At 40.8% G+C, this 15876-nt stretch overlaps 1 protein-coding gene across 1 annotated transcript in view; it reads left to right on the top strand.

Annotated features, from left to right (window-relative positions):
• The window catches only part of htr2cl1 (5-hydroxytryptamine (serotonin) receptor 2C, G protein-coupled-like 1), a 151362-nt gene that overhangs the window by 119762 nt on the left and 15724 nt on the right, over positions 1-15876 (top strand). The window contains exons 4-5 of the mRNA XM_072376537.1: positions 3670-4744; positions 15626-15826. Coding sequence (XP_072232638.1) covers positions 4327-4744; positions 15626-15826 — 619 coding nt within the window. The 5' untranslated portion in view covers positions 3670-4326. The remainder of the gene's footprint in view (positions 1-3669; positions 4745-15625; positions 15827-15876) is intronic.

Here is a 15876-nt window from a genome sequence, read left to right as displayed (position 1 = left end):
CCCGTGGAGTCGATATGGGATTCAGAGTTTGAGTGTCTCTTCCTTTTGATTTCGTTTTCTTTTATCTGTTTCCCCAGCTCTCACTCCTCCTTTATCTCTCCAGTTCTTTCTCTAATGTTCCTCCTCCTCTTTTCTCTCCCACCATGCTGCTGTTCTCCCTCTGCGCTCTTCAACCTCTCCGCTTTATCAGACCAGTTAAATGGTTTGCCTGCAGCGCTGTTAAGTTCCCTGTGAATAATGACAAGCACATACAAAGCAGCCACATATTGAACACTGCACGGAAGAGGTGATAAACGCACACACATACTCCTGTATGTTCACATGGTTTAATCCCACTTTTTATTATCAAGAGTTATTGAAACGTTTTTTTTTTCCTGTGTTAGAAATGGAGGTTTTTAAGTATGGCTCCACTGATATTTCAACCTGACCTTTCGATAATTTATCATTTTCAATCACATATACGCCATCCCCATTAATGGAATTAGTTTTGCGGTTTTATTGACTTTCTGTTGTCCTGTTTATCTCAGTGCAGGCATAGCCAAGACAAACAATCAATAAACTGTGATAAAGAACAAATTCTTGTACACACTGAGTTACCACTTGTATTTATCCTGATTCTTCAACGTTGTTACTATTGTGTCCTGAAGAGTAGAAGATAAAGGCTCTGCAAAAGCTGAGACAGGATGGTAGTGTCTTCTCAATATAGGCTATCAAAGGAGGTGTCAACATGAATGATTAGAGATGATGGGAAAAAGAGGTTTGACACGACACGCTTGGACAACAAATTATGGTTGGGCTGGGTAAAAAGGGTAAATCAGTCAGAAGCCTGTTTTCATCTACTGTGTATATAAATATTTACATATATATATGTATATATGAATCATTGCCTTCTTTAATCCTTCAATTATGCTACATTAATAATACACATCAATAATTTATAACTAACCATTCTGCTTGAAAGTTATGATTATTTAAATCCGCCTTCTTGTCCATACACATTTTTGGAAGCGTGACAAAACTTGATTAACCATGTGGTCTGAATGAAAACATAGGCATGCTTGGAGGAAGCAAGACAAAATGACACATTTCTCTTTCATTTACCTCTGGAATGTGGCTACTTACAGATGCGCAGCCACTTCTCGTGCTCGTCTTTGCACTTGTACAAAGAGCCCCGTGTGCAACTGTCTTTTCTCACCATGATTTCTGCCTCTACTTGGATGCAATGGGATGCAACAGGATCTGAATGAAATGCAAATGACCACAAAGTGGTGAATAATGTAGGTATTTTAGAGAAAGGACAAGGCTGCGAATTGTATCTAGATGACTGCTGCCGTTTTGGCTTGCTTTTGGAGCAGGTTTTTAACCATGTCTGCGTTCTATTTCAAAATCTGTTCCTGTCTGAATGGAAAAGCAATGAACCAAAGCACTATAATTGTCCCCACCAGAGCAGCCGTAGCATCAGTCAGTTTTACGCGTCAAACAACAAATTACCATTTAAAAAAAACCCACAGACCTATAAACTTGAGGCTTGTTTCCATAAAGATCCATTTTATTTCCAAAACTTAAAGTGACAGAAGAAAAGGTGTTGCTCAAAATGGATGTGATGACCTGCTCCTGCTGCATGTTGCACAGAGAAATAACAGTGAAAAACAGAGGCGCCATGTTCATAGAATTCTTTAAACATGGGAGAAGTTAGGAGATTGTATCATTCTGCTATGAGAGCCATCTTCTTCTAGCTACCTTCTGTTTAAACTTGCTCTGACATCAGCGTCCTGGTAAATGTCGAAGATGACATCTGTAAAACGCAGACTTCAGAGACCCTGCCAAAAGGTGTCTCTCATGCTGCTGATTAACTCGCATAAAGAGGCAGTGACAACGGCTAACATGCCATAAATAAAGTACACGACTAAGCTTTGATTTCGAACTTGCAAAAAAAGAATATGAACGATTGTAGAACAGTGTGTGCCACAGCTTTTGAGTGTTCCATTTTTCATCACCATGGCAGAGGGGAGGTGATACTGGCTGTATTTTGATTATCTGTACATTATTCCATTATTTTTTGTCCACTATCGTTGTTGCTATAGCGCTGGTGTGGATATCGCCATCCGGTTGAACTGTAACAACATGTACAACCACCTTCTTAAAACTCATCATTAGTTATCCGTCTTGGTGTGGACGGCCCTTTACTACTATGTGCTTATGTTATGGCCAATAGCCAGAGTGTTGCTGATTTGATAACTCTTGCATTGATATACCAACAGATTGTAAAGCGACACTGCTGAAAATAATATCTATCTCAACACAGCTACAATCTGCCATCCGTTCCTCCTACATGGTCATTAATAGAAATATACAATATAAAAACAACACGCACACAAGCCACAGTGCGTAGGGGATTCACAGTCTCCCATATGACCATGTGGCTCCCGACCACTAGAAATGTCGCATGATTGTTGTGTTGACATGAAAGTGAATTAATTTATATCAAAATAATCATCTAACCACAAAGATGGCCGAACTGTAACACGAGCCACTTGAAAGAGGCAGAAAAACGCATGTTTTACATAGTCATTTACGCATGGTGACTTGTAATAAAGAACACATGTGAGAGCACACCGTGCGTCTGCCGACACGCACTTGAATAATCTGAATGAGTTGTGTTTGCACACAGTCACTCTGAGAAGATTCATTTGCATGCATAATAATGTACCCAAACAAGGGCAGAATAGAGACAAAGGAATACACTTACATACATTAGTACAAATGTTTACTCATGCAACTGGTGAAAAAAAGCAGTGTGTAAAATAGAACAATGGACTCGCACTCAGATTGCCTGCTACATTCACCTTGATCTTACAGTATCACAGACTTACTGCTCACTGAACTATCTTCGCTTGAGGCCTGGGTCCGTCTGGAGATTTACTGGCTTTTTATCTCAAATACACGCATGAGGAAAGAAAAACATTTGGAGGCACATACACTCATTCACTTTTCAAGCCCACTCACTGTAAAACATGTCTCCCTGGTTTCCACAGTCTTACACTTTTACTCTGTCTTACTGTTACAGGCAAAGACACATGTGCTCGCACACGCTCACTTAGACACACTGACAGACTCATACTCCTCCACCTTGCCTTACAGACATTTATGAGGTACTAAATCAATAAGCTGACTGAGTGTTAAGGGTAAATTGAGAGGACAGACAGTACTTCAGCTCATACACTGCGATGTGTGTGTAAACATCAAAGCATCGGTTGCAGTTGATCTCCCTCAGTTTATTTTAAATTAATGTAATGTTTAATCCTGATAGTTGTACTAAGTCCAAATGCTTTTATAAGGAGTGCTGACAGTATCATAAATTAGTCTGGTAAAGGAACAATCTTAGCAAGCACAGCACCAGCAAAGAGAGGGAGGAGAGAGGAAGAATTGAGTGGGTGGGTTGATGGATGCATGAAAGGTGTGCTAGAGGATTCAAAGAGGTGAAAACTGAGATGGAGTGAGGAATGAAAGAAGTGAAGGGGATAGATGGATGAAAGAAAGAAAGGCTGTCGAGACCTAACAAAGCGTTTGACATAGGGGGAAATGGGACGCAAGAATCATTCAAGACAAAGGTTTGAATTGAGCAAATAAAATGATCTGACTCTTTCCTTTCACTGATTCTCTCCACAGCTCAGACTGATCATCAGCTATAAACTGACAGACAAAAAGCCACTTGGATGAACACCTTGGAAACAGCCGAACCCAGCAGCAAGGCTTGCAGCTGAATACTGATACTGACATATATTCACTAGGAGTGGTCGACACAGAAGAAAGTGGGAAACAAGCCATGGATATGAATAATCCAATTTTCACTTCTAAATTAGGACCTTTGAAAGCCTCCCTTCCACTGGGCGGAAGATGTGGTTAAATCCCAAGAAGCAACTCAGGACATCCTGGCTCAGTGTATACCTGAAGAAGTCTTTGCCAATGATTTGTTGGCAGGAAATGGGAGCTTCCAAACTCAGACAGCAGTTTGAGGATGTGTGCAGCTCACTTAATTTCAAAATTATAGAAAATTAAGAATTCTTCTATTTAGTTCCTCTTTATCCTCTGATCCCACTTCCCTATCTTTTCCCAATCTCACAAGGTTCTCTTTCCCTCCTTTCTCCCCTTCTCCTTGAAGTCATTAGTGTCCTGCTAATATTAAGAATTCAACAAATCAATGAAGTGTCCCTACATGCTGAGCACATCTTCATCCACAGCTTCTTGCATCTGCTCGTGAAAAGAGTGAATTAAAACAGAAGGATACCTCTTAAATCTCAAAAAGGACAATCATCCGTCTTTGGAATGGGTGGTCCGGCAAGGGCTCTCCTTGGAGGATTTGGCACAACCACCTTGTCCCTAGAGGTTGGAGGTCAAATGGCTTGGCCGAGCAACAACCCCTTGGACCTCAACCAAACACTGCCATGGGAGATAGGCGGCAGCATTGGAGGAGGGGGTGCAGCAGCCATGAGTTTAGGTCTGGACAATTATACTACACAAAAGTCTGTCACCAGGACTGTGATCAAAGAGAAAAACTGGCCAGCACTTCTCATACTTGTCATCATTGCATTGACGGTTGGTGGAAACATTCTGGTGATCCTGGCAGTGTCGTTGGAGAAGAAGCTGCAGAATGCCACCAACTTCTTCCTGAGGTCACTGGCTGTAGCAGACATGCTCGTAGGAATCCTGGTCATGCCAATCTCCCTCATCAACATCCTCTATGGTGAGTCGTGCACAGAAAACACCTCCTGTCCTATTGTCCTGGCCAATAGGACATGTATATGCAGCTTGCTGCAAAGAACAGCATGCCTTTAACAACCTGAAATGTTGGGTATGTTTGATCTGTAATGATGTTTAGGCTGTTTGTCCAATTCACAAGAATGCCAGGACCCAGGTTTTCTCAGCGGGAACATTGTATTGTAACAGGATGATTAATGTTTTCCATTTCACCTGGCAGTGATTGTAATGTTGCGGCTGAGCAGTGAAAAAACAACTCCAAAGCTAAACAAAGCACATTCTGTAGATCTGCTCTTTATTTGCTTTAGCTTTTTTCATTTAGCTAAGCTTTAGTAGCTACATTTTTGCATGTATTGACTTCCAGTATTGCAGACGATAATAATAAAACATTAATTTAGCACCAATGCATGAAGTAGATAATGAGATGTTGTTGAATGTATCTTATTGATTACTGTCACTAGAGGGGAAAAGGCAAGGAATCACAAGAGTCATTGTGTTTATTAATCTGAGGACGATGGCTGTTGATGAAGTAGCAGTTGAGATGTCTGCAAGTTTAGCGTCAGTTAAATGGGACATTTTAAGACAGGATAAATTTCTCTTTTAATAATCGAAAACTCAAGCAATCAATTCAGTCATTTAAAGCAGAAAACTCAAAAGCATACAAAAAAAATTCTGCACTAAACATTGATACAATTAATCCTGCCATCTGTTTCTATGTTTTGTGAATATTCCAACTACTTCCTGTTATGCATACAGAGATGTATGCTGTTGTAAACATGAATAATTCCTCATGCATTACCAGTACTGAACTCATTCATGTGTCCTACTTTAATCAAGATAGATATATGCCTCTAAATCTCAGCCAATTTCCAAACAATATTCACTGTGGATTTCTACAACTGATCTCAAGCACTCACCCACTCACCAGCTGCTGCTAGCACACTGCACAATACATGTGGTGATTATTTCAAAATATCATTCTGTGTAAATGTCCAAGTGATTATAGCTTCATCATTACTTTGCAAGTAATTTGAGTTTTAAAGGATGCCAAATCGATGATTGCAATTGCACTCACCACTGCTGTTTTTGTTTTTGATATCCAAGCCAATGCCCTGCATAAAGACCCCCATCAGTGTAATAAGATGATTGCTTTTCATTTTGAAGGTAGTGGGTGTGATTTTTTCAATCTTGAGTGAAACCATTGATTTAAAGAGAAGCTGTCTATCACTAACATTTTATCCAGGTCTCTTCTTTTAAAGGAGTGTGCCTGTAAATGTCACCATCACAGAAGTGATCACAGAGGTGATGTGTGAGCCAACCTTTTTCAGGGCTGTACAGAAACAGACATGAACCTTTGCTATTTTCAGTGATGGTAATAGCTGCCATTGCTGAGAAGACTGACTTTCCAGAACTCCCTTTTTAATGGATCAGTCTGTAGTTTTCAATTGATGTCAGCCCTGCAGCTCCTTGGAAGCCTATTCAAAAGCATTCACTGATAATCCATTTGATATTTAGAGACAACTTATGGCACTTTTACCATTTCTTAAAGTCTTCTGGGGAGGTTAAGCTATTTGAACTGAGGCCAATAAATAGAGTCCATCCATCTATCTATCTGTGGTTTATCTGGAACTGGGTCTCAGGGGAACAACAATCTAAACAGAAATCCCCCTTCTCCCTCTCCCTGGTGACCTTCTAAAGCTTTTCCAAGGGGACGCAGGTTGTTCCTAAGCCAGCCAAGAGCTATAGATCTTTCTAACGGGTTCTGGGTATGCCCTGAGGCCTCCTCCCAGTGGGACGTCTGAAACACCTCCCTGGGAGGCATTCTGACTGATGCCTGAACTGCTGCTTTTGAGGTCAGTGACACTACTCTGAGTCCTTCCCTGATGCCTGAACTCCCCACCCTAACCTTAAGGATGAGCACAGCAACCTCTCAGAGGTAAAAAAAAAAAAAAAAAAAAAAGAGATACTTATTCTCTTCTAATTGAGGCAGTGACTTAACCCCAAACTGGCGTAAGCTATTACCCAAATTCTACTTAGGACCATGGCCTTAGACTTGGATATGCTATTTCTCATCCCTATGTGTCAAGGAATGCAACTTCAAAACAGCAAGCAACAACAAAATGCTGACTTCACTCTATTTTGGTTTTCACTGTAGTTTCTAGTTACAGCTTTGTGTTTATGCTGGTGTGGAGGGGTTAGTCAACACTACTTTATCAGAGATCCTTTAGTTGAAAACAGGTGCCTCACGGATGTCAAAAAACTTTGTAGAGCTGAGATGTACTACAGACAAAAGTGAGCACTATGTGTGGCTTATTGTTTTAGGTGCCGAAAACGGTTATGTACTTCCTCACCAGCCACGACTAAACATGATTTTTGAATTTTTGAAAATGGGTTTCATTGGCTTATTTCTTGATGTTCTGTATCTGTATAATAGTCTGTAAAGACACAATGACTCCAACAATCGCTTTGTCTTGACAGTGGGCAGTTCAGGGACAAATTCTCCCCTGCTCTTTTGTGTTGGTCTCCTGTGGTTCCTGTAGTCATAAAGCTCAAATATCATAAAGCTCTGTGGCCATAATGGATAAAGGTTAAGTTCTGCGTAGATGACACTGGCTTTGGCCAAATAGTCTTTTTTGTTTTGGGAAGGCTCATAACAGAGTGAAATGATCCGGAAGCATCAGAGTAGCAGCCATGATAAAAGGACGGAAAAGAGCTGTAATATTTCCTTCTACTGGACCATCCTTTAGGAAAAGGGCAGCGATATTTAAATCCTTGCCCCATCCATCCATCCATCCATTTTCTATACCTGTTTAATCTGTCGGTCGGGTCACGGGGGGTCTGGAGCCTATCCCAGCAGTGAATCGTTGCCCCATTATTTATATTATTTCATCTTCATCATTTTTTTTGGTATTAACTTGGACTTATCTCAATGAATATTTGAACAGGGGGATACGTGTAAACAACACGGGTGAGTGGCTGTTTCCCTTCTTTCACTTTTGAAGTGATATTATATAATATACATTATCTTCTGATACCAATAGGATTGCTTAGTAAAACAGTGTGATAAAAATACATGAGGGGAAGTAATTCATGCCCTTTGTATGGAATATTCTTTACCATCAATAGTTTCACCACTGCAGACTGACCTTACAGCTGAGTCTAAATGTGGTCAGATTCTCGTCCCTTTTCCTGAGTGCTTACAAATTTCTCTTACCTTCATTTCTTAACCTGATTACATCTCCCAACGAGGTCAAGAAAAACCTGTCTGGCAAAGACGTTAGTGGGTAATATTTTTGACTGTTCTTCTGTTCCCACTATGGGCCCTCCTAAGAATGATGCAGCTATCTATCAGGCATTTGAAAGTATGCTGCATAACATTTCTATTGAAATATTAAAGATAGGCCCTGTGGACTGGTGACCTGTCCAGGGTGTACTCTGCCTCTCACCCAATGACCACTAGGATAGCGACCCGACCGATGGATTAATTATCCTGTTTTTTAATCCTTAGGGTAAGAGTGATAGGGTTGGTAATAGTATCCCCTTTTTAGCATCCACACTCTAGATCTCCTAAATTGGATTCTGTATTGTTGTTTTCTTTTTTCGGTCTTTAATCAAATCATAAAATGCTTTGAATACATCAGCCTCACAAGGCTGTAACTTATGGCTTGTTTAAAGAGTCCATATTAAGTTTTTTTTTTTTTTTTTTTTTTTTTTACCTTTTTCTCAGTGTTTTACACCTTTTTGTGCATGTGAAATCTCTGCAGAGCTACAAAGGCTAAATGAAACACGGATGGAGATTAGAAAACACCTCTCTTGCCCAGGCTTGTCCTGCTGGACTTCACAACATCACAAAGAAGCACATTTACATAATACCCACCTAGTGGCTAATTTGATATTTTGCACTCATTAAACAGAATGAGCAACTGATTTACACTCTGTCTGTTTTGATCAATCAGCTGATGTGGCCTTAATGATGATGGACAAGGAGCTGTGTGACAGAAATCATGTTCAATCTTATTTATTTACAATGAAGTATGTGAACTTGTTCTGTTCTGACTCCCTTAGAGTGAGCACAAAGGCAATCAAGGCAAAGAACACAACTCATTACCTCACTTTAACAGGATGAAACTTTGAGCAGAACCTGACTCACATAGGAGGTCCTGACAGATAATCCATAAAGTTATTGTCTACTTACCGTAGTAAGTAACCTGTGCACATTTTGTAAGATGCATTGGGTCTCAGGGGTTTGGAATGGATTCAAATCGATGTGTACTTTCTCCTTTATCATCAACAGCTTGCATCTACAATACATATTCACAGTCCAACTCTACCACTGACTCAACTGTTTTATTTTTGGGTGTGTTTGAGGCTAAAGGCTAGAGGCCTCAATGAAAACAACATTTCACTGAGGCCTCTAGCCTTCAGCCTCAAACATATTAAGCAGTTTACTGATACTCAGCCCAAGAAGAAGTTGGATGCAAAAAGGCAGAAAGTAGTTTTGTAGGTTTGTGGCCTAGGTTTACCAGTCTTTGAGTATTATTTATTTATTCTTTAATCTGTCTTTTATGCTGTACAGTTTTGGGGAAAATTTACAATAAACTGCTAAAGCACCACTTTCCAATTAGTTGAAATATGCCTGTTATTATTTACAAGCCTAGAACATGCAGATGTAGGCTCTAGATATGTGTATATTTGTACCTCTGCCTTCTTTCACTTCACTAGCTCTTTTGTATCCTAAATACAACTTGACCAAACGTGCAATCTCCAGCTATTGCTCTGTAGCCGTCAGGCATCCCTCAGGAATACTAAGCAGGACATGGAAGGTTGATTGGTGCTTAATGGGCCGCGTATGGTGAATAGATACACTCGCTCAGTCATTCTGTGTCTGCCTGTCAGTTCAAGCTGCTGCCTCTGCTGATTGCTCACGGTGGTAATCAGTGTCTCACACAAACACACACTAAAAGAAAAGTCCAACAGGTCTGTCTTTGTGTTTCAAAAGATGCATGTACATGCCGAGGTAGATAAGCAGCACATCTCTCAGGCATTCATGCACACATCACAAATAAGTACTAGTCCTTGCGAACCGTTCATACAGACGCTCACACACACTTGAATGAATCCAAGCTTGGATCTATACTTGCAGTGTTATCCATCATGCTGGTAGTTGACTGCATTGATCAGCAAGACTGTCTAATAGACAGAGGAGACACACACACATTAATACAAAAACACACTGGCAAGTCAAGTTTATGTGTGAATGTTCTCACACCTCTGAAATGACAGTGAAATTGTTCTGACTGTGGTAATTATGATGACAATGACCACAACAATGGCAATCACAATAAAATATTATATAGAAGATAATTTAGCAACCTTTTATCTCTTTTAACCGCTGCTTTTTCTTTTCACTGTCTGCATATATGTCAATGGTTGGTGCCAAGGTCTGGCAAGAAAAAAAAAATTATATATGCAATTTAATCTTGCAATTTAGGTGCAAAATAGGTGCAAGTGGTGTCCTTCACCAGCCCTCTTTGACCGTCTAATCTAACAAGCTTTATTGATAAAAAAAAACTTTATTTAGTCAGAGAAGACTAAAATCGCCGACAGTAGAATACAAAAGGACAGGATAGATAAAGACAAGACACAGAAAACAGACAATGACAGGTGTGTGTGTAAGGTGTGGTGTGGTGCGTATATATGAATGTGTGGAAATTTGTGTTGTGATCTATAAGTAACACGAGAAATAAAGCCGTCCAGCAGTCAGACATAAAGCAGTGATGTTGAACTTCAAAACTAACTCAGTATCAACCAGTGACTACAGCCAATGACAGGCTGGATCACAGCTGGCGCTGGTGTGTCAATAAAACTGAATAAACAAATGATAAAATAAAATCTGAGTCTGAACTTTTAGAATAACACACACACACAGGAGCAGGCAATTTGATATGCCTCAAAACAAAATTGAGTAGATATTCTTGGTGACAGATAATCCAAATTATCCTGATCCAGTTGTGTTTCTTTGATAAATCTCTTGAAACATCAAGAGTGGGAGGAACTGTTGCAGAAGGGAAAAACAAACATGCCCTCTCTACCCACATACATAGGTTTAAAGTTATTTGCAGTCTTTAAGAGCCTTATTTCATAATTTGTTATGAAGTGCTTCAAGTGATGTCACTAAACTACACATTTGAAAGTTGGTGGTTTTATAAAAGGGAGCTCTATCCACTGCCAATTATGGGAAAGCGTAAACCCTCTGGAGTTAACGGCTGCACCGGCATGAACAAATAACATGACCAATTTAAGATGATGTAGCAGCAAGACGCAGCCTTACACGAGTCTCCATGTCAACTTATGTTGAAAGTGGGGACTTCAAACTATATGGCAGTTTTTAAATTGAGCTGAAAGGCCAAGTAAAGCAAGATTCATGAAAAATCATTTGTGTCATATGTTCTTGTGAGTAATGTCGTCAAGTTTAGTCCGAACATCATCTTAAATAATACAATCCGTCACTGAACGCTGCTCTACACAAAACAGTTTACAACAATGTTGTCTTTTCAAGATTTATTTAACCGATAATTAATGTTCAGTTTCCAGTAGCAAATGCATTTGAAGTGTAAAAATGGTGACTGTGGCATAGTACAAGAAAATTCATATACTGTTTGGGACAAGGTTCAATACTGGGACTTCTTCTCTTTGCCATATACACCACCTCACTGAGCCACATCATCCGATCACATGGCTTCTCATACCAATGCTATGCTGACGATACCCAGCTCTATCTGTCATTCCCACCTGACGACCACACGGTCTTAGCACGAATCTCAGACTGTCCTCCAACTAAACCGCTCAAAAACTGAACTGCTTGCCTTCCCAGCCAAACCAACCATACACCACAGCATCTGCATCCAAACTGAATCCCTATCTTTTGCTCCATCAAAGGTAGCTAGAAACTTGGGTGTCATGATTGATGACCAGCTAACCTTTAAAGATCATGTTGCCTCCGTTGCCCGATCATGCCGCTTCGCATTGCTAAACGTAAGAAAGATCAGGCCATACCTAACCCAACACGCCACCCAGCTCCTGGCGCAGGCTATGGTCATCTCCCGCCTTGACTACTGCAACACTCTCCTAACTGATCTCCCAGCCTGTGTTGTGAAACCTCTGCAGATGGTCCAGAACGCAGCAGCGCGTCTGGTCATCTCTCTGTTCACTGAGCTCCACTGGCTACCCTTAGCCGCCCGCATCAAATTCAAGTCACTGATGTTAGCCTACAAAGTGCTTAATGGAATGGCTCCCATCTACTTGAATGCTCTCGCAAAGGCTTAGGTCTCAACTCGGTCACTCCGGTCGAAGGATTGTCGTGTAGCAGTGCCTACACTACGCTTAAGACAATCCAGACTCTTTTCATGTTTCATTCCACGATGGTGGAATGACCTACCGAGCACTACAAGAACAGGGGCGTCCCTGTATATCTTTAAGAAACTCTTGAAGACCCAGCTCTCCTACCGAAGCACTTACCCTGTACTTCCCCAGCACAAAGCCAGCCTTCTTCATCACTTTGTTCAGCTTCTTTGAGTTTCTAGCTCTGATGCTGCTGTCCCAACAGATGGCCGCAAAGCAGATTGCACTTTCTACTATGGACTTATTGAAGATATACAACATCTAGGTGCAAACATTGACAGACATAAGTTTGATTAAGAAGCACAGTCTGTTCAGTCCCTTCTTAGAGATAGCCCCAGTGTTACATTTCCAGTGTAGTCTGCAGTATAGGTATAAGCCAGGGTGTCTGTGTTCCTCAGGCATTTGCAGCTCTTCAGGATTACAGATTACCTTCACAGACACAAACATTTAGTCTTAAACTATGGTCTATTTGTGAGGCAGTCAATAATCCAGGCGATTGTGAGGCATCCACCTTTTATTTTCTGCAGCTTTCATTGGAGAAATCAAAGACCATGATCCTCACCATGCTGCCTGCTTTGTCCAAATGAGAATGGGCTCACTAAAGCAGGTAAAAATGTGATCTTCAATACCAACCCCAGGATATTAAGCAAACTGTAGTGGGTCCTGAAAGGTGTTCACTTGTCTACTGAGGGGAGCCAATAACTCAGTTTCAAGTCTCTAAATTACTTTCATGATGTGGGATGTTAGGGCAATTGGGATAAGACAGAATGTCTTCCACAGTACTGGAACATTCTCCTGGAACAAGTACTGTCGAGTCTTCAGGACCCTGGACCTGAGACCATCTGTACATGCAGCGGTGTTCTGGTTCAGTCTCTCCAGCTGCTTTTTCACGTGACTGCTGGAGGAAGACAGGATGGAGAGGGCAGCAGAAGAGGTCCCAATGTGTCCTAATATGTGAGGTCTGTAAATACAACCAGGCTATATAGACCCTCCAACCTATCAATGGCAAGGGCCATCACAGGCACCTCACTGTCCTTGTGGGAATAATACTCTCCACACAGACATTAATGTAATGTCTTATCATCAGCTTTCTGACTGAAGTTTTTCAAAGTTTGTATGGTCACAGGTTGCCACTGAACAATGGGTATGTAGTTGGAGGTAAGGATAACCAGATCGTGGTCGGATTTTGCATAGGAGAAGAACTGTATGCATCTTTTACATTTGTATAGACAACACACAACTTTTTATTTTCCCCGGTGGTAAAGTTGACAAACAGTTGGAAAGTTGGAAGTGTGACAGGGAAGGCAACATGATCAAAATTGCCATGAATGCGTTTGGATTATGTGTTTAAAGCCTAGCAACAACTAAGCTGATGACGTTGTAATAGCAGTGATGCCTGGTAACAAATACACCGCTACCAGAGAAACACAGATGAACTCTTGGTGGATAATCTGGACATAACCTCACAGCTAGCAGTTCTGATCTGGTTACAGACCCTATCCTTCACAGTGACATGTCACTGTCAACATGATCCCTAGGCGATATGATACAAACGTGCTATTGAATTTTGAGGTATTTGAGGAACAACACTTATCACGAGCACTCGGAGCAAATTTAGTTCTCACTGTGTATTTACCAGATAAGTCAGAGGCACCCGCTAGCCAGCTGAGTAACAACTTGTGTGTGTGAATGTGTCATGCTGTGCCTCCAATAAGTCTCTGACCTCTAAAAAGTTGTGCAAACTACTTCCCACTCCCACACAAACACTAATTCATTCCACATACGTCTCTTACACACTGCTTGTCCCACAAATCAGAGATGAGACAAAGCAGTGCACAAACGTGTAGTCGTGTGTGTATGTGTGTGTTTTGGTGTTTGACTGCAGGTCTTGTCATTTGCAAAGGGAGGGGTAGAAAGACACAGAGAGAGGTCATGTGCACTCCTCAGAAAGCCGACACAGCATGATGTGAAGAAGAGCTAAGATACACAAAGTTCAGTTGGTGATGATCACTTAAATATTTTGCTTGTGTTGATCCTGCAGAGTAGAGCTTTTAAGATAAATGTATCTTTTCGAAAGAAAGAATAAATGTCTTGAAAATTGAAATTTGAGTAATGTGTGATATAATACAGGCATTATATGGGACGAGTGACAGATAATACATTATCCAGAGGAATGAAAAAAAGACAAATATCATGAGCCTGAGTCAAGCTATGACAGGAATTAGACAGGAGTAAAGTTAATGGAACAATCACGTTTGGGGCATTTTATTGAGCTTTTTTTTTGCATTTCTCTAACAGCCACAAACTTTTAAGCTTTCCTGCTGAAATTTAAAATAGTGCCAAAAAAGTTGCTAATCAGCCAAAAGGTCAATCAAGCTAATTAATTCTGCCCAATTGACGCAGAAGTTGATTTTATTTGCTTCCACTTGTGTCTTTTTGGTCACTTGAAGTTGCTGTGATTTTTTTTATTCTTGATGGCACCCTGGTTTAGTGCTGAGGTACATTAAGAGAGAGTGACCCAAACTGTTCATCTTGCAGAGCAGTCTACACAGACACTAACTGGTTATCAGTTTTGTGGGGGTGTCACACTGGCCCTTGCTCTACAGTTTGAGCTCACCCTCATGGATCAACAGTGTCAGTTTAAAAAAAATGGGCCATGATTGCAGTCAAAAACTATAAATTATATCTGTCTTTCGTCTCGGGCTGCACAGCAGAGTGGTGGTTAGCATTACCCCATCATAACATCTCAATAGTATGCATGGCTGTTTTTTTATGTCTACAAAGGACAAAGGCAATCTGTCCAGGTAGTACCCAGCCTTGTACCCAATACAATCCCAATCCCTGAATTAGATTAAACTGGTATAGAAAATGGATGGATGTGTTTCATCGTGTTCCCTCCTGGGAGATAACCCACGACAAAGTAAGTTTCTTTATCTGGTCATTTTCCTGAATAAGAACCCCAGTTGTGGTAATGAGGAAATAGCCAAAGCCATCACATATTGCCTGATTAAGGTTTGCGATTTCTTGGAGTTGGAATGTTTGCAGGATCATTTTACTAGAATTTGTTTAAAACACAGGTGAAGCTTAAGTTTCACATCTTGTGAGTGTTATATATATATATTACAATAAAACAGTCAGACTCTTGTATCAAACTACCTTTGATTTCTTATGGCAGCTTATGAATTTAGTGCACGTAAAATGTGCTGTTTCCTGTGCTGTGATGTACTATAATTAATCAATCATAGGTCAACCAATCAATGCAGCCTCTTTAGCTTTCACCATATTTTAACACTGATGACATTCACTCACCCAGGCCCTCGGAACAGACTGACTATAATGAGACAGCTGCTGTCAAAGAGAGCAGTATACATTGAAGTGAGGGGAAAAGAGCGGATGTATAAGAATTTTCATCTGACTACCAAAACTGCATAATAATTAGTCATGCTCTCTGCTGTCGTTCTTTCAGACTATGCTTGGCCGCTCCCAAGCGCCCTGTGCCCGATCTGGATCTACCTGGACGTGTTGTTCTCCACGGCCTCGATCATGCACCTCTGCGCCATCTCCCTGGATCGATACGTTGCCATCCGCAACCCCATAGAGCACAGCCGCTTCAACTCCAGAACCAAAGCCATGATGAAGATCGCTGCTGTCTGGACCATCTCCATAGGTCAGCTATTAATGCTGTCATTAAATGTGTTCTGTGTTCTGCACACATAG

The sequence above is a fragment of the Leuresthes tenuis genome, unplaced genomic scaffold (genome assembly GCF_036924035.1).
Source record: "Leuresthes tenuis unplaced genomic scaffold, fLeuTen1.0.hap1 SCAF_22, whole genome shotgun sequence".
Classification (NCBI taxonomy): domain Eukaryota; kingdom Metazoa; phylum Chordata; class Actinopteri; order Atheriniformes; family Atherinopsidae; genus Leuresthes; species Leuresthes tenuis.
This window is presented reverse-complemented; position numbering and strand designations above follow the sequence as displayed.